Here is a 25,102-nt window from a genome sequence, read left to right on the forward strand (position 1 = left end):
TAAATGATGTAAAAAAAAAAAAAAAAAAAAAGAGCAGTTGGGTTTTTGCCCTGGTTCTGAGATGTGTAGCGATTCCCCCCATCCTCCCCCCATGTCTTCTTTTTATACCCTCGATATAGATGTGCCTGGAGGAGAGCTACAGAGTACCAGAATCAGACCAAGAGTATACTAAAGAGTGTTCTCTTTAAATGTTAAAATTACAGATATTTCTGGTGAAATAAAATTGTATCACATTAAATATTAGGGATTGTAAGCATATTTTTTTGAAAAGTACATTATATGTCAAGTCTGGGAATTATTGCTTCTTATCAAAAAATTGGGTCTGGTATTTCAAGAGGAGTGGACTGGAGGTGTGAATGAGGGGGAGAGATGGTAATAACTTGATTGTTTTATTTTTTTTTTCTTAAGTCATCTGGCAATTTTTCCAACCAAGTAAAGACATTCCTTTAAACAGTAAACTGATTTTTGTGGTTCTCACTCCATACCACATTATAAATAAGCCATCAAATAACAGTGACAAAAACAAGATTGTTTTTACGGGAAATATTTTTATTGGCCCTCACTTGGAACTGCCTTTGTGTTCTAGAATTTGAACAATTGTACTTCTGAAAATTTCTCATGTAACTGTTTATTTAACCAACTGCTGTTGAGTCAACATTACTGTTCATTGAGTCATTGATCATCTGATTTGTATCTAAGAAAACTACAAGCTAAAGTTAACCTTTTGTTCTTCCAAAAAATGAAAAGAAAAGACCTGTTTCCTGAGCTGCCAGTTCCACTTAATATGTTTTGTTGTGGATAGATTTTATAGCAAACAGTTTCTTTAATATTTTTCAGATTGTCTATGATTTAAAGTAACAGTTTCCATGGAATAAATATCACCTGTATGCATTGTCACAACTTTTGTTTCTCCCAGGTTAGCCCTGTAGTTTTTCCAGAAGTTTTTTTTTTTTCTGTTACTGATATACTAACACCAAAGAATTAGATTTCAGATCTTCGTTTTTTAATGAGAATCCTTAGAGCAAAATATGTGTCAGTTCTGCAGAGCTCTCTCAAGAGTTTAAGAATCAGAAATAGGAGAAATGACATGCATTGCAAATATTTCTGGAAGACTGGTATTTTCATTTCCTCCTTAGCAAAGAGAGCCCTCCAACTCCCTAGTGACTGAGAAGTTAGGTATTCCTTCAGCAGCCTCCATATGAGTGGCAAAATTTTGTCAAAACATTAAGACAAGAAACTCAGTACTGGTTAACTGCTGATGACTCACCAGGCTTTAAGCATTCAGGAAAAGCCCAAACAAAAGAAGGTTTGAGAGAAATTGCTAATGATCTTCCAAATGTGCAGTCCTAAGGGGATTGAATTTGAGCAGTTTTTCTAACCTCAAAACAGTAGCCTCACAAAATGTTTCATTAAAAAGGAGTCCTGTGGTCAGTTACGCTTCAGAAATGTTGTGTCTAATATCCCTCCTAGAGAAGGGCTGTGCCTCTGAGGAGTTTTGCAGGAAGAAACATGTTTAACTTTGCATAAGTCAGCATTTTCTGAAGTCATTTGACAGGGCGGGCCCCTCAGTTTTGCTAACACTTCATAATCTCTCTGATGGAATTCTCTAAGGAGCAGACTGAGGGAAATATCAGAGTAGATGATCTCAGAGGGTTCTTTCTGGTGGTAAAATTCCATAGTTCAGGTAATGAATCTAAGCCAGTATTTCTTGGCTACTTTAATGTAAAAGTACGGTTTATCCCATCTTTCATTTTCTTTTTAATTTATCCAATTGCACAGGCTGTAAACAAAATGGCACCAAGCTTGGCGATGTTATCCTTCCACCGTGGGCAAAAGGGGACCCGCGGGAATTCATCAGAGTCCATCGTGAGGTAACGGGAGTACCCTTTGCAGTTGAATTTGGATTTCCCTGGGTCACTGACCACAATACAAAGAGAGGACCTTGAGCAAGACATCACCCATTTGTTCGAATTACAGATATTGTTCTTATAACTTTTTAGTTATTTTAGTTCCTGTTGACCACTGGCCAATTCTTTTGCTTTCTGAACAAGTAATAAAAGTCAGCCTGTGACTGAACCTATGTTTTGAAATTACAGGCTTTGGAATGTGATTACGTGAGTGCCCATCTGCATGAGTGGATTGACTTAATCTTTGGCTATAAACAGCAAGGCCCTGCTGCAGTAGAAGCTGTAAATGTCTTCCACCATCTTTTTTATGAGGGTCAAGTGGATATCTACAACATAAATGATCCACTAAAGGAGACAGCCACCATAGGGTTCATTAATAACTTTGGTCAGATCCCTAAACAGGTATGGATATTTTCATCATTGATGCTCTTAGTTTCATTTTTTAAGCTGTAATATTGCTATAGATGATGAATGACCATATAATAAGTGTAGGCTAAGTGAAGAGCCATGCCACCCAGTAGGTTCAGTAGGTTCCTAGATTATTGCTTCCTCCTCCCTTTTGCAGTCCAGGTGAACAGAAATATTGTTCAAAGAGCATTTCCCCTCACAGACTAGTGTGGGGCAGGTGTTCCTGTGTCTACACAGCATCTGGCAGGAGGATGGGAAGAGCACAGTCAGGGAAGAAGATGGGGTCTTGGGGGCCCAGCATACAGAGGTGGGGTTTCATCCCAATGCCAGTACAAAGCCAGTGCTGACTTTGAGCAGGGAAATGGCATGGCCATATTCATCCTTTAAAGATCATTCTGTCCATGTACATTAATTAACCAGAATTAAAATAGAAACTTAAAGATCATTCTATCTACAGTCTCATACATACACTGTAGGGGAGCCACATTAGGGGCAGAATACCACCTGGGAAGCTCTTAATAGTTGAGGGAACAGATGATAGTGGTCCGGATTGGATTATTGATACAGGCATGAGCAGTGCTCTGGTATGAGAGTGCATGCTGTGGGAGTGCCTGGAACCGGCCCTGCCCTAGCTGCTCTGACCGCTACCTGGAACCTGAACAGAAAGACCAAGCTCTTAGTCACTCGACACCCAAATGCTATATTGTTCCCTCACCCTCATGATGAGGAAACCCCTGTTGAGAGACTTTATACCATTTTTCCTCCCCATCATCCAGAGCACACCAGGAGTAACCAGCACTGGGGGAAAGGCCTGCTCTGCTGAGCCATTCTCACCACTCGCCTTTCCCAAGCGCCCTAGGCTCCGCACTTTAGCGTAGCTAGCCTTCTTGGTTCCTGCCACGGGTGTCTCTGTTGGACTCCCTTCTTGTTTGGGTTTTTTTTTTTTAATTTTTTTAATGTTTATTTATTTTTGAGAGAGAGAGTGCAAGAGGGGGAGGGGCAGAGAGAGAAGGAGACACAGAATCCAAAGCAAGCTCCAGTCTCTGAGCTGTCAGCACAGAGCCCGACACGGGGCTCGAACTCATGGACCAGACCGCGAGTTCATGACCTGAGCTGAAGTTGGACACTCAACCGACTGAGCCACCCAGGCTCCCCTGGACTCCCTTCTTGTTAAGCAACCTGGAGGTTTCCAGGCTTGATGGTTGGGAACACTCCAGAACAATGGCAAGTCTTTGTACTTGGCCCAGCCCTGACCGACAGCAGGAGTACAGGAGTGCCCTCAGTGGTACAGAAAGGTGTCTGGCTTATAAAGAATTGGTTACTTTTTAAAATCATTGGAAAGTCATTGTTAACTGTAGATTGATTTACTCCTGAAAAGTTACCAAATCAGAGTGACCTAGAGTATGGTGGTAACCCAAGCTTTTAAAAAGCACATGGTCTCGCCCCTACTTACTAAGATGAAAGATGTGTGGCATCCCTCTGAGCCTCCTTAAAATTCTTTCCTCAAATGTAGAGCGTGATCATAGAGTACCTAGTGTTTGTCATGAAGCCTCACTAAAATGAAAACGTAACACCTGGCATGTAAAAAGGGCTCAATAGCCTAAATAAATGTCCATCGAGTGATGAATGGATAAAGAAATTGTGGTTTATATACACAATGGAGTACTACGTGGCAATGAGAAAGAATGAAATATGGCCCTTTGTAGCAACGTGGATGGAACTGGAGAGTATGATGCTAAGTGAAATAAGCCATACAGAGAAAGACAGATACCATATGTTTTCACTCTTATGTGACTCCTGAGAAACTTAACAGAAACCCATGGGGGAGGAAGGAAAAAAAAAAAGAGGTTAGAGTGGGAGAGAGCCAAAGCACAAGAGACTCTTAAAAACTGAGAACAAACTGAGGGTTGATGGGGGGTAGGAGGGAGGGGAGGGTGGGTGATGGGTATTGAGGAGGGCACCTTTTGGAATGAGCACTGGGTGTTGTATGGAAACCAATTTGACAATAAATTTCATATATTGAAAAAAAATTAAAAATAAATAAAAGTTGTTACCTCAGGAAAAAAAATAAAATAAAAAATTAAAATAAAAATAAAAAGGGCTCAATAAATGGGGGTGCCTGGGTGGCTCAGTTGAGTGTCCGACTTCAGCTCAGGTCATGATCTCACAGTCCATGAGTTCGAGCCCCGCATCGGGCTCTGTGCCAACAGCTCAGAGCCTGGAGCCTGCTTCAGATTCCATGTCTCCCTCTCTCTCTGACCCTCCCCCGTTCATGCTCCATCTCGAAAATAAATATTAAAAAAAAAAAAATTTTTTTAAAGGGCTCAATAAATGTTAGCTTACATTGTAAGATGTGTTCTTTTCTCTCCTACCAGTTATTTAAAAAACCTCATCCACCAAAGCGAGTGAGGAGCCGACTAAATGGAGACAGTACGGGCACCTCTGCCCCACCGGGATCTACAAGTGACAAGATCTTTTTCCATCACCTAGACAACTTGAGGCCTTCTCTAACGCCTGTAAAAGGTGAGGTGACGTGAAGTCAACCTTTGATTCATGATTCCGGAGGAATCCTAGTTTATCAATAACAAATGTGCTTTTCAACGGTAGTGTCATTTGTAATAAGTGCTACATTTCTTGCGATAAATCACCAAATACTTGTTAGATTTTCTCCTTTTCCTTTTGTTTTGCTTTGGGTTTTTTGGCCTATCGGATTTTTCATCAAAAAGAATCAAATAGGCCACCCGGGTGGCTCAGTCGATTGAGCATCCAACTCTTGTTTTCTGCTTGGGTCATGATCTCATGGTTCATGAGATCAAACCCTGCTTTGGGCTCCGTGCTGAGCAAGGAGGCTGCTGAAGATACTCTCTTTCCCTCTGTCTCTAAAAATAAAATCAATAAATAAATAAAACTAAAAGTACCAAACAGGTTTCTCCACCCTGCTAAGATAGTGAAAACTCCTAATATACCAAATCTTGTAGCTCAACTTTATTATTATAGGTGTAGAAAAACCTCTGTAATCTTCATTTATACCTGTTCTGCCAGTTTAGAAATAACAGTAAAAAGACTGCATTTTTAATATGCCAACTACAAGTGTCTTTTAGCTAGCTAATGTTGGTAGGAGTTAATCTAAAAGTACTTATTCAAGTAGATATTTTTCCCCTTAGAATGAAAAAATGTTTTTGCATCGTAATAGTTGTCACTGTTACACAGATCCAAAAAATGGAGCATCAGATTCTGGTTAGTTGGTTAGGCTACCAGCTCTATGCCATTTTGGCTCATTACCCAGACTGCCCTGTGCCAGCTCCACTCACTGCCAGTGACAGTTCTAGAGCACTGGTGGGCTCAGCAGTGTTCCAGTGAAGAGCAGGGAGTCGGGCCTCTTGGGGGACCAGGAAGTGTAAGGCTGGATATCACCAGTCTAAGGCTGGAGTTGCTGAAGGCCAAGTTTGGTTGAAGGTCTTCGAATGGCATTCTGAAGAGCATCCCAGGTTACTCTGTGCAGAAGACAGGCTGACTGCTAGGAGCCAAACCCAAGAGTGTCAGGAGATAGGAGGGCTGGAAGGAAGCCCTGCAGCACCTGTCCCAGTTGACTGGCTACCCAGCAAAAAGACTCAAAAGCCAAGCTCCTCCTCTAAGGTCATTTTGTCCTCATGTCTGTGTCAGGATGCTTGATTTGTGGTATTTGAGATAACGATCTCCTATATATGGGATTACAAGGTTCATTTTCCTTGTCCCCATTCTAATCTGTTGATTTGTTTTTTATAGAACTTAAAGAACCTGTGGGACAAATAGTGTGTACAGATAAAGGCATTCTTGCAGTAGAACAGAATAAGGTTCTTATCCCACCAACCTGGAACAAAACTTTCGCTTGGGGCTATGCAGACCTCAGCTGCAGGCTGGGAACCTATGAGTCAGACAAGGTTTGCATTGTTTCTTGCTCATTTAATCTTGCTCTTTTGTGGTTTGGATATCCTGCTTGAACTGGGTGGGAAGAGCCCAAGCCCAGGGCTAGTCAGCTGCTCTTCCAGAGCCCAGAGGAAGGGAGAGCTTTGCTGCATCAGATCAGGATAAAGGAGGTAGTGGACAAAGATATGTTTCCTACAGAGCAAACCTCCTTTGAAAAGTTGTGTACCAGGCTCTAGCAGTTTCCCTCCCACTCAAAGAATTCCTCCAGGAGGTCCTAGCCAGCCAGGTATTCAACATTGCTGACAACTAAAAGAGCATCTTTTTGGTGGGTCATCATCTGGCCCACTTACCACTTCTGTACTCTTAAATGACTGATAGGAAACCTGTCCCCCCCCCCCCCCGCATCAGCAGCCACTGTGTCCCATAGTATCAGTGCCCTGTGCTCACTCTCTGCATTCAGGAGGGATCTAGTTTGCGCAAGTCTGTGTATTGCACTGTGACACGATTCCATTTAGTTAGCATTCTCATTAAACAGCAGCACTCGTGATTTCCACTTACCTCCAACTGGATACAGCAAACACATCTTTCTACCAGGTTGTCCCCTGAATCGCACACAGCATCACATAATCAGAACATCATTTTACCGGACTGGACTAACTGGACACCCACTATAAGCAAAGGCCTTTTATGGTTTCTAACAGCAGCTGCAGTTAGGAGACTATAGGGGCAGTTCAGGGTGGAGCCTCGGTGGAAACGTTGGTAACGTGAATCCAGCCCAGAATGTACACGGGCATTTGCCTTTGAGGTGCCCATGTAGGGGTTCTCCTTCACCCAGTGTTCTCCTTGTGCTTCAGAAGTTTGTGGTTCTTGATGGCATGTGTGTCTCACGTCTGTTTTATTTTACAGGTAGTGACTGTTTACGAGTGTCTGTCTGAGTGGGGCCAGATTCTCTGTGCAATCTGCCCCAACCCCAAGCTGGTCATCACAGGTGGAACGAGCACAGTGGTGTGTGTCTGGGAGATGGGCACCTCGAAAGAAAAGGCTAAGACCCTCACTCTCAAACAGGTAACAAATGGAAGACAGGCATGTTCCATCTCGGCTACCTGCACCTTAGAGAAACTACCAAGCTTCCTTAATTCCAGGGTGCTTCAGATATAAAGGACAAAACCAAAAAATATATGTTCTTTTGTTAGAAATGGTTTTTGAAAAAAAAAAAAAGGAAATGAAATCAGAAGATACTGTTTCTAAAAATGATCTAAGCTGGTCCTTTTTTAAAATCTGAAGCAAGCCGTCTTTAGGTAATAAATTTTTTAATACATTTAAGTATAATACATTTGAGCCTTGAACAACACAGCTTTGAAGTTCCCTGGCCCACGTATATACAGACTGTTTTCGGTAAACCCAATAGAGTGCTGTAAATGTAATTTCTTTTCCTTATGATTTTCTTTTATTTTTAATGTTTATCTTGAGAAACATTTTTTAATGTTTGTTTATTTTGTGCATGTGCACGCAGGGGAGGGGCAGAGAGAGAATCCCTAGCAGGCTCCATGCTCAGCATGGGGATCCATTTCACAACCATGAAACCATAACCTGAGCTGAAATCAAGAGTCAGATGCTCAACCAACTGAGCTACCCAGGCACCCCTTCTTATGATTTGCTTAATATTTTCTTCTCTTTCTTACCTTATTGTAAGAATGAAATACATATAACATACAAAATATCTGTTAATCAAATGTTTATGTTATCAGTGAAGCTTCCAGTCGAGAGTAGGCTGTTAGTAATTAAGTTTTTGGGGAGTCAGAAGGTATACACAGATTTTTGACTGTGTCAGAAGTCAGCACCCCTAATCCCCATGTTGTTCAGAGTCAACGGTATTGTATGTAAACTGGATTTTTCCAAACCAAATTAAATTTGCTATTATTGATTCATATTAATTTTCTTTCTGGGTGATTTCCATTCAGCTGAACTAGTAACTCTTGGATTCTTTTATTTTTCTCTTGCCTCACTTATCATTTGATTACTTGTTATGTACTGGCTCTCATAAAATTTTTCTTAAAGCAAGAAACCTTTTATAATTAAGCCATCATCTTTTAATAATTGTTTTGTTGGTGAGTTTGCCATAAAGCTTTTTTTAATGCAGTATACATCTAAGTGTATTTTAGGATACAAATTTGAAAGGCAGTGTAACAGTAATATCTGTCATTTATTGAGCATCTGTTATGTTCAGAGCATTGTACTGGGTGTTTAAAAATGTAAAACTCCAGTCCTCACAATTCTACAAGGTAGTTTATAATCCCTGTTTACGCCTGAAAATACCACTGCTTGATGAGGTTAAGACACAGGCCCAAGTCACATTTAGAGGTAAAGCCAGGATGTGAATTCAGTTTTGTGTGCCTCCAAAGCTGTTTTAAAGCCTGACCTGGACAGTGGTGTCTTAAATATCTGTGGAAAGAGTGGAACCCCTTGTACTGATACCACCAGTCATGTGTATAGGTAGGAAACTTCATTGGTTGCAGAGTCTAAAGGTAGGCCACATAAAAAAAAATACATAGTATCAATAAGAGCAAATACAAGGTTGACAGTGTAGTCAGCTATCCAAACTCTCTTGCTTACAATATTTTCAGTTTAGAAAATAGGCTCTGAAGCTCATGGACCAGCCAGTAATCCCTCAGTAGAAGATACTTCTTATGTAAAACAGCCTTCTGGGATCTAAGAATTCAGAAAGGATTTATGTATGACAAAAACATTTAAAGCAACTCACTATTTAAATAGTAAATTCTCAGGAACTCTTAACAGTAATCTGAATCTTTTTCTCTGAAATGCTCATTCTCCCACATTGCCATTTCCCTGGGTCCTAGTTCTCTTCATATTCTAACCAAAGTCAAAAGTTCTTATTCCAGTCTGAAGAGGGATCTCTTGGGTGCACATGTCTCCAGGTCAGTAACAGGAGTTCAGCAGACTCATCAGAACCACATTTTTCCCTTTATCTTTCCATGTACCATAACCATGCAGTCCTCACTGTGCAGTTTTTTAGAAACTCACTCAATTGTAGTTCCTTAGACTAACAGAAGATGGTGGCATGAAAGAAACAACGCAGAGTTTAAATTCAGTACTTTGGGGGCCATTACTGATACATCTCCATGTAGAAATGATACAAAGAAACCCAGACTGGACTGCAGCTGCCATGCTCCCTTCCTTCTAAGATACTAGCCCAGGGCCAGAAAACAAGTGATGCAAAAATGGAGGTCAGAGGCCTCCGGACCTCTCTAGTCCCTGTGGGATGAGGCAAAGCTAGTTGGCACAGGTGAATGAAGACTTTCCAGACGCTGCTGCTCCCGGCATGTGCTCCTGTCATTCCTAAGTGCATCCAGGACCTTCTGGAGCACCCCCACAGAGTACAGCCCCTGTGATCACCCTGGCTTTTTCCTGTTCTCCTTTGTAGGCCTTACTCGGCCACACTGATACTGTCACCTGTGCCACAGCATCATTAGCCTATCACATAATCGTCAGCGGGTCCCGTGACCGAACCTGCATCATCTGGGATCTGAACAAACTGTCGTTTCTAACCCAGCTCCGAGGCCATCGAGCTCCAGTCTCTGCTCTTTGTATCAATGAATTAACAGTAAGTAGTCGATTGCCCACTTGGTTTATGGTTAGGAGATTAAGTATTTGTGGTTAACGTAAACGAAAAATGACTCTGTTTTCTAACTTGATAGGCACTCATCTTATAAATGCTGCTACGTTTTCCTTGATTTATACAAAAAGTGAACAGATGTTAAACTTTGTAACTCAGATAATTTTGTTTTAAAATCAATCCACTGCTACCTACTCTGAAGAGCAAGATTTGGTTCAAAACATTCTAGACTAGGCTTTTTTAAAAGCAAGGAATTTGTAGGATTTGTTAAGAATGTTAAAATTGTGTTGAAATTTTCTTCGTGAAATACAAATTCTTTATTATGTAAAATGAAAAGGGTAACATTTGGGTAACCAAACAAGAGCAGAATTATTATAGAATTATTTTCAGAGTTATCCCAGACTTACTAAAGGATGTTATCTCTTTTCAAAAATCAGTATTTTATATATAAATAAGTGAGTCAGCATGAAATAAATGCACTGGCCTCGGAGTCACCTGTGGAGACCATGCCCTCCTGAGGGGGGGTGAGGGGAGGATAGTCATGCTAAGATGTGTGGGGAAGCAGAGGAAGCTAAGGGTAGCCATACAAAGACTGAGGTCTCTGTGTCTGAGGGACAAGTGACCACATTCATATTATGTTGGTGATGCCCATATACAGAAATCGGCCTTGCAGACTGACCAGAACTCCCCAGACTCACCATTCTTTGCTGTGTATGCTCGTTCCCTCCCTTACCCTCAGCACTGCCTTGGGGTCCTCTTGTGTGACACCACATAGCCACATCCTATCGTCACCCACACAGATAGCTTTTGAGGAATGCTCCATCTTTAATTTCCACCCGAAGATACTAAGTAGTATGCTTTTAGTCAGATACCTAGTAGTCAGAGAAAAAGGAGAAGAAAGAAATTTAGTTCTAGTGAATGGCATGTATAGTGTCTGATAATAATAAAAGCAATCAGACCTGGCATGAGTGGGGAGTATACACAGGGGTAAAAGTCCATTCAGTTTTTGGTATATGGTGTATGGTGTGTGGTGTTTTTATTTTGTTTTAATTTTTTAAATGTTTATTTATTTTTGAGAGAGAGAGACAGAGCTTGAGCAGAGGCAGGGCAGAGAGAGAGGGAGACAAAGAATCCGAAGCAGGCTCCAGGCTCTGAGCTGTCAGCACTGAGCCCAACACAGGGCTCGAACCCACAAGCTGTGAGATCGTGACCTGAACTAAAGTCAGACACTTCACTGACTGAGCCACCCAGGGCCCCTATTTTTTTTTTTTTTTTTTTTTTTTTTTAGTTTTTATTTAGTTAGAGTAAACATGAGCCAGGGAGAGGGGTAGAGAGAAAGGGAAAGAGAGAATCCCAAGCAGGTTCCATGCTGTCAGCCCAGAGCCCAACTTGGGGCTCTTTCCCACAATCCATGAGATTATGACCAGAGCTGAAGTCAAGAATCAGACACTTAACCAGCTGAGCCACCCAGCCTCTCCAAAGATGTAAGGTGTTTTTAGATAGTACCTTGGATTGGTCCTACAAACCTTTGTACCTCAGAGCTTTACGAAAACATCAGTGCAACAGAATGGCTCTGATCTGGCATTGTTGCTCTGAGTCAAATGCTTAATTTTGAGGACTTTGTTTTGGAGTTGTTCTTAAATACAGAGAATTTTATTTATAGTCCGTTGTTAGCCAAGCAAGTATACACCCAATGGATTGCAGTAGTTGCTGCACAGACCACAGATGTGTTTGATTTTTTTTCCTTTTACAGTGCTTTTGTAACCTCTTAGTAATGCATAAAAAGATTTCTGTTTCTCTTCTGTTTTTGAAGCCAGTATCAAGTCTGCTTTACTTCAGTCTGCATTTTGGGCATAAGCGACCTTGCAACTGCCCTTTACCTCCTCTTCTTATGCTCAGCCCTCATAGCCACAGGATTTGCTCTAATGCTCTCTAATTGAGGCACCCTGGAGTACGACAAGAGAGTCTTGCCTGGTGCAGAATGGTGCGGCAGCCTCTGGTCTCTTGCAGAGACTGAGGCCGTTAATTAAAGCACAGCTGCTGACGCTCATTGTCAGAAGTGGTTCAGTGGCTGAATCGGGTAGACACAGCAATGCTTGGCGAAGTATCACTTTTCTTTGGGTTTTGCTTCTGCCATCTTGGTAGAAGAAGAGCAGAAGGAGGAAAAGAACAGTAGCAAGACCAGCACAGAGGGTGGTTTGGGAAGGCCCCAGGCCTCACCGTGCCACCCTTGGCTCCCCCTTCCCTTTTTTCTTGAGTCGATGCTGCTGTTCAGCTTCCAGTTTCTCCCTGCTTTGGATGACCATCTTCCTATTTCTGTAGGTCCTCGTGTACCTGCTGGTTGTACTGAAATTCACCAGGTCATTCTAAAGTCAGTGCCTGGCATTGTGACATCTAAGCTATCTTAGGGATAAGAGAGGCAGCATGGTGTGGTACATAAGTTTCAGGGCCAAAAAGGGCTGGATTCAAATCTTTATCCTGTGACGTTAGGCAAGTAAATCACTTAAGCTCTTTGCACCTGACTTTGATCCCCCTACAGCAAGGCTAGTAAGAGCTGACTCACAGGTTGTTGAAAGGCTGCAGTGAAATGTCCTCTACACTAACTGACACTCAGTAGGTGCTTCAGGAAGTATCTTTAATCCCTTTAGCAGTACTGGGTTATATTCTCATCAGATTGGGTACAGCCCAGCTGGTACAGTTTAAGGGAAAAGCTTGTTCATTTCTGTCTTTGGAACCTACAAAAACCTGAGTTTTAACAGCTTAGGGACTCTAAGGTTTTATTCAGTTTGCCAAGAAATGACCTGTGTTCTAATTTCCTTTTTTTCCGTCATCCCTTCCCCCATTCATTTATTCATAATAAAATGAATACAAATTATAAAATAGGATGTTACAATGTTACCAACCTTTCATCTTTATTTATTGAAGAGGGAGATATGCTTCTATCTAGACTGAAAGATTTCTTTTCTACCTGGTCGTTTTGGCGATTGGATTCATTTTGTAAAATTAAGCGGAGGTGGATTCCTGCCTCTGGGTGAAAGGTATACATAGATTTTGTAAAGGACAGGAGGCAGCAGGCTAGTGCATCACCTCCTCAGGCTCCAGGCAGCTTTGCTGTGGAGCGAGCCAGGACTCCGCAGTGCACTGGGGCGTGAGCTGAGCGTGTGGCAGGGCTCCTACCTTTGTCTCCATGTGAGATCGCCTCGACTGCAGCAGCCCCTACACCATGAATTCTTTAAGAGGCTGCTTAGCGAGCACAGAAATTCCCCAGTCACCAGTCGAAGAACTAAAAGGTTTTTTGAGAGCTAGGCCGAAGATTTACTTTGCTTCTGAACCCAGAATGTGATGTGCAGGGAGCAAAGAGAGTGAAGAGGCTGTTTTACGTTCTCAGGGGGACATCGTGTCCTGCGCTGGCACGTATATCCACGTGTGGAGCATCAACGGGAACCCTATCGTGAGTGTGAACACGTTCACAGGCAGGAGCCAGCAGATTGTCTGCTGCTGCGTGTCGGAGATGAACGAGTGGGATACACAGAACGTCATAGTAACGGGACACTCAGATGGCGTGGTCCGGGTAAGTCCTCTGTGAGGAAACACACTAGATATTTGCTGTCCCGGTTTACCTGAAGCTTGTGAAGCTGTCCATGGTGGAAAGACCCCCTGAACAGGTTGTAGTATCGTTGAGCAAACTCTCAGACTCAAGCCTCAGCCTCTGTGTTCTCTGACGCAGGGAACGTCAGTGACTTGGCCCCTTTCCTTCCCATTGAGTCAATCTGTTAGTGCTCTTAACCCCTGGATGGACGGCTTGACCCGTCGCTTGAACAGGGCTTCCCTGTCACCATGGATCGCTAAATGTAAATTGCAAAAGTATTGGCTTTTTGGCCTCTCAGATGGCTTCTTAGGGAAAACAGGAACTATTTCTTCTCTGCAAAGAATCACAGAGCTGGAAAGTGCTTTCAGAGGACTCCCATTGTCCAATCCCTGTCTAGAGTTCTGGATGATTTTGCCTGAATTCTAGTTTATCCTTTTCGTAGGTTTCTTTGTATGGGACTTCTGCAGAAAATCTAATCCACGGAGTATTTACTTTTACAGTCTTTTCAAATGCTTGGGTTGTTCTGTCTCAGGAGATTTTCCTTTGTGCCTCTTTTCTTTAATTGTGCTCTTTGTAGAAGCACAGGGCGGCTGATTGCTGCCCTGTAGTCACAGTCACAGGCTCAGAGAAATGAAGCTCCCAGTCCCCGCCACACCACACCCTGCGCCTCAGACGACAGGCATGCCCCGACATACGCTGTCTCCGTGGCAGTGTTTCAGATGACTCCATTCATGAGGCCTTAAGGAAAAGCTCCGTGGCCAGATACACTTGGGGATCCTGCTTAGTGCATACCTTCTTGGAGACCTAGACCATATATTGGTGTGTGTGCAAGGCTCTCCGAGGTTTTTGTAGGAAATAAAATGTGCTTAGTTGAGCCATGTTTTTCCAACTTACTTGACCACAGTCCTTTTCCCTCTGCCACGAAACATCCATTAACATCTCATGGAACCCAGTTCTGGAAGCAGTGTGTGTACACAGTCCTCTCCCACATTTTTCAAGATAGAGGGAAATTTAATTATACATAATAATAGAAGATATCCGCTTAACCCCAAGAGCTCATCTTCATCCAATAACATGTAAATTGTTCCCTTAAGCTGCTTAACTTTTTTATTCTCATACTTAAATTCAGTTTTGGCGAATGGAATTTTTGCAAGTTCCTGAAACACCAGCTCCTGAGCCTGTTGAAGTCCTAGAAATGCAGGAAGACTGTCCAGAAGCACAAATAGGTATTCAGTACTTTTTAATTATTCAATAGTTTTCGTATTTTTTTAAGTCACTCTGCATAAATTTACATCGAACAACATGAACAGTAGCCTGAGGCTGGTGGGGCATTGCTGCCCGAAGCACGACTGCCCCCTAGCGTGTGAAGTCGGAGGGCAGGCGTGCACACGTTCCTCCAGTTCACTGGGCAGTTCTTGGTGTGCTGGTGTCTGTAGTTGGCTTCCTCATCCCATAATAAATATGGTTGCTAGCTTCCCAGAGTACCAAAGGCTTGGACTTTCAGCTCTGAAAATACAAAACAGATCTGGGGGACATAGTGGTGGACAAGTCAGATGGCCCTCAGTCCCAGACCTGTTTTACCCATTGCCTGTCAGGCTCAGTGTGGATGACAGGGTGGCATCGTTTTGGCAAAGTATTCATGGAGGCAGACCAGAGTCCCCACTCTTCAGCCCTGCTGAAGAAGGGCTTTTATTCAGACTGAAGCCTGGCACTCTGTACTCTTATTATCTGTGATTTGTGAAACACTTGAAAATTTTCCAAAGGAAAATAGAAATGATTGCTACACAGAATGATTGGAAACAGTGCCGTGAACCCAGGCTGAGATCCGCTTAGGGTTGCTCCATTCCAGAGAGGTTACCCTCCTTTGATTTAGAACGATTGGTTCAAGAGACGTCCTGGAAAGGAGCAGGATTTTAACTTTGACCTTCAGGTTGTCTCCCCATGATTAATTTTTTGTACGCTGGGAGTTCAGCATGAGTTTGATGAAATGAAGGGGTTACTAAGGGGAAAGTCTTATCAGAAAGGCATAAATCACTTCCCTTTGTAAGCCGAAAATAGTTTCTACTTTCATTGCCAGAAAACACGTGATCCAGTGGACAGGGCATTTATGATTGTATTACCTTAAAGCATGTAAATTTCTACATAGTCCATTGAAGCTCCATTAAAAAAGTTTTCTGGGTGTTTGGGGGCATAAAAATTCAGTTCAATCCAGTAAGTATTTGGGGTTACCTGTTGTGTGTAGACACCGGGTTAAGCGGTCCAAGGAAAAGTGGGTCTTTTCCTTTAACAAAGGTTTTAAGTGAGAAAATGAGATGAAGAAGTGAGGTAGAAGGAGGAGGTCTACCTCAGGAAGGAGAAGGTCAAGGTGAAGAAGGAGGTCACATTCAGGAAGGAGAGATACTTCTATCTTCTATGTCTTTGTTTTTAGAGATTCATACTGTGGACAGAGTTTGATAGCATGGCAGAGGGAAGAGCTGCCCACAGGGAAGGATTGACTTGCAACAACTTGGGAGTGGCATGGCATGAGAGCAGTTATCTGGGCAAAAGGGAAGGCAAGCCAGTGTTGCACTGGAAATCAAAGTCATTTTGAATTTTTTTTTTTTTAACATTTATTTATTTTTGAGACAGAGAGAGACAGAGCATGAATGGGGAAGGGTCAGAAAGAGCGGGAGACACAGAATCAGAAGCAGGCTCCAGGCTCTGAGCCATCAGCCCAGAGCCCGACGCGGGGCTCGAACTCACGGACTGCGAGATCATGACCTGAGCCGAAGTCGGCCACTTAACCGACTGAGCCACCCAGGCGCCCCTCAAAGTCATTTTGAAGACTGCTTGTCAAAGAAGACCTTAAAGCTCATAGTTATAAGCCTTTGCAATGAAAAACAAATCACCCAACTTAGCCAACTAGACTACTAGTGTCAGTACAAGGGAGGCAAACTGTCTTGCCAAAAAAAAAAATGTATAGTGGGCTGGTGCTGCACATTTGTTCTTGCTCTCCTTTTTTTATAACTCTATATTTTTATTTCTTACAAATTTTCCCTCCAGCAGACTCTATCACAAGAGAATAGGGAGTTGGGTTGAGGAAATGCATAACACTGGAAAGAAGGAAAAAACCCACAAAATCTTGGATTAAAGCTTTTGTCAATAATTGATTCATCTAGATTTTCATTTATACTGACTGCTATATGGAAGGAACTGTGCTTGGCGCCCCTTCCCTCAAGCTGGCCACTGTCTTATAGAAAGATTATCCAAAAATAATAGTCTGGGGTGAGAATTCAAAGACAAGAGGCATATAGCTGTTCAAGGAATCCACAGGTAACATTGGGAAGCACTGAAATTGGGAAGAGGCATCTCACAGGGCCAGGGCACATGTGGATTAGCCATGAGGAGGAGTAGGGCTGCTTGGAGAGTGGAGTTCTTGCTGCCCAGCTGAACCTTGCTGGGGAGTGTGTGGCAGGCATTGAGAAATTCAGAGTCAGGTTTTGGCCAGATTGGTAAAGAATGATTGTCAAGCTAAGAATTTTAGCCAAAGCATTCTTTTGGACTCAGAAATTCTACCTTTTTTTTTTTTCTTTTGCTATATTGAATCTAGCTGAAAATTCTGGGAATTTTTCCTTTTATTCTTTTCCTTTTTTTTTTTTTTTTTTTGAGAGCAGGAGATAGCGGGGGAGGGGCGAGAGAGGGAGAGAGAAAGAATCCCAAGCAGGATCCCTGGCATGGGGCTTAATCTCATGACTGTGAGATCACGACCTGAACCGAGATCAGGAGACACACGCTGAACCCACTGAGCCAGCCAGGTGCCCCTTCTTTTATTGTTAAACTTACCTTAAAATATCTTGTGTATTGTGTCTTAACTGGTAGAGGAAAAATACCAGTGGGACAAAGCTGGATCTGACCACCGTGTGTGTGTGTGTGTGTGTGTGTGTGTGTGTTTTCTAATTCTCCCATTGCATTACCCAGGGCAGGAAGCCCAGGACGAGGACAGCAGCGATTCAGAAGCAGATGAGCAGAGCGCCAGCCAGGATCCCAAGGACACGCCTAGCCAGCCCAGCAGCACCAGCCACCGGCCCCGGGCAGCCTCCTGCAGAGCAACGGCTGTCTGGTGCACTGACAGTGGTTCCGATGACTCCAGGCGCTGGTCTGACCAGCTCAGTCTGGATGAGAAGGATGGCTTCATATTTGTGAACTATTCAGAGGGCCAGGCCAGAGCCCATCTGCAGGGGCCCCTTAACCACCCTCACCCCAATCCCATTGAAGTGCGGAATTATAGCAGATTGAAGCCTGGTAACTTGCAGTCTGGTGTCTGTTTCTTGCTCTTTGTGGGGGGTGTGCAGGTTGGTGGAGTGAGGCAGTGGACTCTGGCTGTCCCTGCGCCTGTCCCTGTGACTTCAGCCACCCAGAGACAGCCGTTTAAGTTTCTTATGTGAAATGGACTTTGAGATTCTATTTACTGTATGTTGGGCATTTCTTAAAGAACACCTGACGCCCAAAATTTCATTCATTCACAAACCATAAAAGCTTTTGAAAATGGTCAAGTTACTCATTACAGATAGATAAATAAAACCGTATTTGCGGGTTTTGCCTGTTAGAGCTCAGGTCCTCAGTTGGAGAAATTCGATCTTCTTGCATTGAAGATCTGCTCATTTCTGCATTTATCTTTTCGAATGAGGTCTTCTCTGCCCTGGCCCATTATCGGTGTTAAGCTAGAGTGCTTCACCTTCAAGTTGACGCAGCAGCTACTGGGAAGTGGGACTGTATGTTGTAGCACCCTGACTTCAGTGGGTCATGTCTTGCACTTGTGCACTCCAGGGTACCGGTGGGAACGTCAGCTGGTGTTCAGGAGTAAGCTAACTATGCACACGGCCTTTGATCGGAAGGACAACGCACACCCGGCAGAGATCACCGCCCTGGGCGTCTCCAAGTAAGTGCCATTCCCTTCCAGCCGCTCCTCCCCACTGAGTCATTTGCTTAGCCCAGGCCCAGACACCCCAGACCAGTCTGTGGGGAAAAGAGATTTCGTTTGCAATATCAGATGTTGCTTAAACAGATGAACCAGAAGAAGAAACCTGCCAGCGTGTGGATTTTAAAATCTGTTCTTGGAGGTTACAGCAAGTTTGATCCAGAGAGTTGAGAAGAAAGTGCACATTTGGGGCTCAGTTCTGTTTTTGTCTCTTCATACACGCAGCCCCCACCCCAGCACACACATCCACGGAAAACTGGAGAACCTCAAGAGTGACGGAAAGAGCTTTTCAGCCGCGTGGCTGTGCTGAGGCCTTCCCTGAGGTGACTCCGTGTCGTGTCATGTCGTGTCTCCTGTAGGGATCACAGCAGGATCCTCGTTGGCGATAGTCGAGGCCGAGTGTTCAGCTGGTCTGTGAGTGACCAGCCAGGCCGTTCCGCTGCTGACCACTGGGTGAAGGATGAAGGAGGTGACAGCTGTTCGGGCTGCTCCGTGCGGTTCTCTCTCACAGAAAGACGGCACCATTGCAGGAACTGCGGCCAGCTCTTCTGCCAGAAGTAAGATGAGATGTTAATTATGCCCTGCATGGAGCTTCTCTGATTTGCTCCAGGATCCCTACCCCACAGTGTTGTGTCAGCCTAAGCCAGCCTTCACTTTCTCATTTTTTTTTTTATCACATTTGTGAAGTATTTCTGTCATATTGAAAAATAAGGAGGGGCACCTGGGTGGCTCAGCCGATTCAGCATCCAACTCTTGATTTCAGCTCAGGTTATGATCTCACGGTTTGTGAGTTGGAGCCCCACGTCAGGCTCTGCAGTATCAGTGCAGAGCCTGCTTGGGATTCATTCATTCATTCATTTTCTCTCTCTCTCTCTCTCTCTCTCTCAAAATAAATAAACATTTAAAAAATATGGAAAGAATCATTACAAATACGTGGTCCCCCATAACTCAGAAAAGAAGGTGCTACTCTTCCATCAGATTTGCATATAAAACATTATGGATGTTCACTCTTACCAATCACACTTCTCCGTGTCTTATACTTTGAGCGCATGTTGTCTCCATAAAAACCACCATGTGTTTTCCGTTTTACATAAATACAGCATACTCTCTGTACCTTCCCTAAACTTCCCTTTTCTTACTCAACGTTGTTTTTGAAGTCACTCATGTAAATAACTATTCTAATATTTTCATTTTAACTGTTGTCCTAGATTTTTTTGTATGGACATACAGAGTTTATCTACTTCCCTTTTGATGGGCCCTTACGGGAATTTTTCATTTTACCCATACTCTGAACGGCACTGCAGCTCACATCTGTGTAAATGCCCTCTTTATGTGCAGTGGAGTTTCCATAGAGGAGGTACCCCAGGACAGAATGACAGATCGTACACGTGCTCTTGAGCTGCGCTAGGTCTTGCCACATGTCACGCACTCTCCAGGACCGCAGTGCTGGTTGACGCCACCTCAGGCAGGACATGCGGGCTCTCCCAGGTCTCACCCATGCCTGCAGTTGCCATACATTTTCCCTTTTGTCAGGCCACTAGCCAGCAGAGCTTGGTGGTTTCCACTTGCAGTGCTACTGAAGTGGACCCTTATTTCATATGCTTACAGGGCGTTGGCACTTCCTCTCGGCTGATGTGGCCCATCGTCCTTTTAGGTTTGCTTGGGTTCCCCACCCCCCCACTTGAGTTCTTTAGATGTTCTGGGCTCTTTGTCTTTCATTACATCTTGCAGATACCTTCCGCCAGTCTGTGATGTACGTTTTCACTTTATATACGTTTTTTCTTTCACATAAGGGTTTTGTTTTGTTTTTTTAATGCTTATTTATTTTTGAGAGACAGAACACTAGCGGGAGAGGGGCAGAGAGAGAAGAAAACACAGAATCCGAAGCAGGCTCCAGGCTCTGAGCTGTTAGCACAGAGCCCGATGCGGGGCCCAACCTCACGAACCGCGAAATCGTGACCTAAACTGAAGTCAGAAGCTTAACTGACTGGGCCATCCAGGGAGTGTCTCATAAGTTTTAATTTTGTTGTAATCACATTTATTACTTTTTGTGATTTTTCCTTTTTTTGTGGCTTAAGAAAGCTTTCCCTGTCTTGAAACCATAAAGACAGCCTTGGTTATTTTCTTCTAAAAGTTTTGGGGTTTTGTTTTTCATGCTTAGGGTTTTAGATCCAAATACATTTGGAGTATACTTGGAGGTATGGCGTGTAGTGGGGATCTTTCTCATCTCCCAGTTGTCCCCCCATGGTTGATTTGGATGCCATTTCTGGGGTCCCATCTATGCATGTACAGTCCCATCTATGCATGCACTGGGGTCCCATCTATGCATGTACAGTTCTCACTTTACATGACAGAAAAGGGAAAGGATCCTGGAGGCAGAAGTCTCTAAGGCTTACATTGTTTTACTGTAGAGATACTTTCACAGAAACCACGGACTGGATAATTGTTTTTGAGCCAGTTATTGAAAAGGCGGTGGTCTTTGGGTTTACACTGACCAAATGCTCACTGGGTTACTGTCCATTCTGTCATCTCAGGCAAGTTACTAACCCTCTCTGAGCATATTTTTCATCTGTAAAAATGTGGATAATTCTACCTCTCCTCGTAGAGGTGTTGAGAGAATTCAGTGAAATCATGTGCATGAGTTTTGCAAAACACCAAGTGTGGAGTCTGGCAATACAGGTGTTCAGTAAAAGATGTTATTATAGTTTTTTTTGTTTTGGTTTGGTTTTTTTGTTTTTATTTTCCAACTTAATACCTTAAACCTTTTTCTTGGGAAGTCTGATTCAAGATCAAGTAGCCACAATGTCGGTGCCAGCCATTATTCCTTATGGGACTTTCTATGAGATTGGCAGAGGATTCTGTCTTGTGCTTGAGAAGCACACTCTATAAAACCTAGTAATCTAGGAATTTGTGGTAGTCAATACCCCATTTGTACACTGGCACACATTGTTCTTTGAAGTGTTTAATTTTCAAAATATTGTTTAAAGGTAGGTAGTTCTTTAAATTTTCCATTGCTATCAGATGTTAGATGGAGGTTTTATTTGAACAACCAGCTAACAGTGATTGATTATGATAGAGCAGGCATGGAAGGAAGAGCTGTCTGGGCGGGGCCTAGCGCTTCTGAGTGTCTCCTCAAAGTCCAGGAACAGCCCTTTAAACTCCTAACGCTGGTGGCACTTCAGTTATTCCCTGGACACCTTTACTGGTAGATTAATGGATGAAATACAATTCTCTATTTCAGTCTTGTGAAAAGGCAAGCTTAGAGTGATTAAATGCCACATCCAAGGTCATACCCTGCTTTATTCCAGGAATAGGAATACTTTTTAAAGAATTTGAACACCTCGTAAGTAGAGTCTTCTTCAAGGAATTCTGTCAGGATAAACGGAAAATGAGAACAATTGGACTAGACAGAAAAGCCAAACTACTGTTCAAGAAATGACTGAGGAGTGGATCACGGGGTGTTTAAAAGCCCAAAGGAACTTGATAGTGACGTAAGAGTCTTTTAAAACAAGTAGTAAATCTTCTGCCACGAGAAAAAAGGCAAGCTCCAAGTAAAGACACTGGCTTCCTTCCCAAGTTCATAGGGCATGAGAAGCAGTCACACAGGAAGAATGGCCTCACAGCTGGTTAGACCCCTTGGCTTCGCCCTGTAGGAAAATCTTAACTTTAAAAAAAAAAGGAAATTCTCTCCAGTCAAGTATATAGCTTTTCTTGGTTCAATATTACTTTTCTTCATAGATGGAAACAAATAATATGGCAGGTTGTTTTGGTCCTGGGTCAGCCACATGACACAAACCAGTGGGTCTTTGGCTTTATAGCACAAGCTTTCTGTTCAATTCTTAAGTTTGTATTTCTCAGTGCCGTGATCAACCACGGAGAGTACCTGTAACTACTTGATTTTGCCTTTCCCTTAGGTGCAGTCGGTTTCAGTCAGAAATCAAACGCTTGAAAATCTCATCCCCGGTGCGCGTGTGTCAGAACTGTTACTACAATTTACAGCATGAGAGGGGTTCAGAGGATGGGCCTCGGAATTGTTGAAGATTCAACAAGCCGATTGCAGACCGCGGTCTGTAGACCCCCTTCCCGATTCCTGGCACGGCTCACAGCTCAGAAGGCATCAGAACAGTCTCCGTTTACGCCTCTCTTCATGCCACGTGTTTGAAGCGTTGAATTCAAAGGGATCAGTGAACAAGCGGGTGTAGAGTGCAGTAATGGGGCAGACACTGTTCGGGTGAACAGCACAAGAAGAACAGAAGGTGGTTCCTAGGAGCGACTCTTCCAATATCCGATTCTCCCTGTTACCAGTAGCTGTCTCCAAGAGAAAATCCTCACATATTAACTGTCTTTTCTTGCGTCTCATTTTTATAGATCTACTCATCCTTATTTGGAAAAACCACCACCAACAACAAAAAAAAAGGCTTTTAGAAAATGGTTGTAAATCTGACTTCTTTGCAAGTAACTGTGTATATTGTAAATAGGTATAAAGGCCTTTTTTTCTAAATAAGGACTTAACTGTCTGTAACATGAGACTTCAAACTAAACCACTAACTCAGTGAACTACTTACTTACGGTTTGTCTGACATCTCTCACAAATTAATTATAAATATGTTTTTTAAATCCTCAAAGACATTATCTGTGGTCTTTTTTCCCTTCTTTCAAACCCAGCCTCTGTGCCCGATGTCCTTTCTTTCAAGTTGCCCACAGTATCTCCACTTAAACTAGGCTAGTAACCAAAATAATGTGGACCTTCTTTAGGAAACAGTGTGGGAGAATAAGAGTCCTGCCATGAGATAGCCTGGAAATAGCTGGGCATCTTGCACCTGGCCGTGTGCCACCTCAGTGTTGTTCCAGTGTCCTAAGGCCCCTTGTAAACTTCTGTCCGGACTGCTGTGTGGCCATAGCGTAACTTCGTAGCATTGCATAGCGGTCGGTGGTCACGTGATTGATGCAATGCAGGAAACAGCCCTGCCTCAACTAATGGAAATATTTTTGCATGTAACCCAAATTAGCTTCTCTTGCATAGAACATAATAAGTATGTGTCTTTGGTGACACTAATGTTCTACTATAGCTTATTTTCAAAAAAGGGTAAAACATGAAAAAAGTGTACAGAATTAACGTATAAACCTTGTTGTAAAACTGGATCATGTCAGAACTGCTTATAATTAACCTTTACCATTTAATGCCATCTACCTGAAAACAGTGAGATTTATACTGTATCAATGTCTATTTTTTTGTTTTTGCTATGAATATAATTACAGTATTTTAATATTTAGTTATTTAATTTGTTCTACTAGTTGGATACAGAACACACAAATCCAGGGAGACTAAAGCTGGTTGGGGCTAAGCGAGAAGTTTAGTTTACAGAAAAAAAGGCTTTGGTGGTGGGATTTTTTTAAATGTGTGTTATGTACATATATATATGTGTATATATATATAAAACAAATGAAACAACTAATCTAGATTTTAACATTTTCAGATATTTAGTGATAATATTATGAACAATTCTAAAAGCCCTGTGATTTGAAAAAAAATGTAGAATTATTTATGGCCCAAGCAAGGAAGGACAGACCTTCACATGCTCATGGAGGTATCATACAAAGGACAGTGGCTCTGGCTTTCCCAACTTTTCATCTTTAGGCCCTGGTGACAGGCACACTTATGCACTAAAATGCACATATATGCACATGCATTCAAAAATAGGCATTGGTACAATAGTAACCTTGTACCTAATGGGCTGAAACCAGCTTAAGAACAAATTTGTTCTTCCTGATAACTAGGTCTCCAAGAGAAAATATAAAGGCTGCTTTAGTGCCTTATGCTTACTAAATTTAAACCTTTATTTACCTAGGTTTGAGCCTACAGTCTATTTATGATTACATATCAAAATCGATTAATACACTTCCATTTCTAAAAGTTCAAATACACTTGTTAATAAAAGGATTATCGGCATTAATACTTTCACTTGAAGAAAAGTTGTGTTGTTTTCCTTCCTGTCTTACTCCCCTCCCCCACACCCCTCCCTGCCCACCATCTTACTTCAATTCTAATAAATAATGCTGGATGTTCAACAGTGGCAGGAATTGTGCCATCACGTAACCGTGGGCTTCGCCCCTGTCCGGCCCTATAGATGAGTTGTAGCAGTGTTATTCTACACTTTTTAAAAGAAGCGTCCTCCTCGTGTCTATGAACCGTGTTTACCCCAAACCCAATGGCAGAGGTGTTCTTTAAAGACTTGAATATATGAATGTGTGTATGTAGTTACTTAAAGGTTATTCCTCTATGTAATATGAAGTTATATGGGATGAACACTTTTAAACTTTCCGACACAACTTCCATAACTAGAAGGTGGAAACCAAAACCCTCATGATAGTATTTCCTCTGGCAGCTGGTGCTGTGGGCAACTGTTTTATTCGGTGGACTTTCTTTTCTTTTTGCTTTCTAATGCAGAACTCACAAACCACTCACACATGCAAGTACACTCACATACATCAACTAATCGTTTCTCTGGATGTCTTTCTGTGTTCCATGTAAATTTGTTTACCGACGCATATTCTCAGCATGTACATCCACCTTTGTGTGGCCTGTATTCTTTCTCTGAGAGTACCTCACAGGGCCCTGCCTGATCGTTGTAGCTCATTTGTTCATTCATCCATTTATCCATCCACCCATTTATTCTAACGTCTGTGTATAGTGTGCAACT

At 42.7% G+C, this 25,102-nt stretch overlaps 1 protein-coding gene across 6 annotated transcripts in view; it reads left to right on the forward strand.

Annotated features, from left to right (window-relative positions):
* Positions 1-23,119, forward strand: part of WDFY3 (WD repeat and FYVE domain containing 3) — a 274,952-nt gene extending 251,833 nt beyond the window's left edge. For 5 of the 6 annotated variants that reach the window (XM_042984249.1, XM_042984248.1, XM_042984246.1 and 2 more), the window contains 12 exons: positions 1,780-1,871; positions 2,097-2,309; positions 4,691-4,838; positions 6,081-6,235; positions 7,128-7,286; positions 9,664-9,843; positions 13,244-13,426; positions 14,574-14,670; positions 17,402-17,725; positions 18,251-18,362; positions 18,761-18,958; positions 22,316-23,119. In XM_042984249.1, the coding sequence (XP_042840183.1) occupies positions 1,780-1,871; positions 2,097-2,309; positions 4,691-4,838; positions 6,081-6,235; positions 7,128-7,286; positions 9,664-9,843; positions 13,244-13,426; positions 14,574-14,670; positions 17,402-17,725; positions 18,251-18,362; positions 18,761-18,958; positions 22,316-22,439 (1,985 nt within the window). In that variant the 3' untranslated portion in view covers positions 22,440-23,119. Of the gene's footprint in view, positions 1-1,779; positions 1,872-2,096; positions 2,310-4,690; positions 4,839-6,080; positions 6,236-7,127; positions 7,287-9,663; positions 9,844-13,243; positions 13,427-14,573; positions 14,671-17,401; positions 17,726-18,250; positions 18,363-18,760; positions 18,959-22,315 lie in introns of those variants that run through there. The other variant, XM_042984250.1, reaches the window with a different exon arrangement.
* The last annotated feature ends 1,983 nt before the right edge of the window (positions 23,120-25,102 follow it).

Source organism: Panthera tigris, chromosome B1 (genome assembly GCF_018350195.1).
Source record: "Panthera tigris isolate Pti1 chromosome B1, P.tigris_Pti1_mat1.1, whole genome shotgun sequence".
NCBI classification, from domain to species: domain Eukaryota; kingdom Metazoa; phylum Chordata; class Mammalia; order Carnivora; family Felidae; genus Panthera; species Panthera tigris.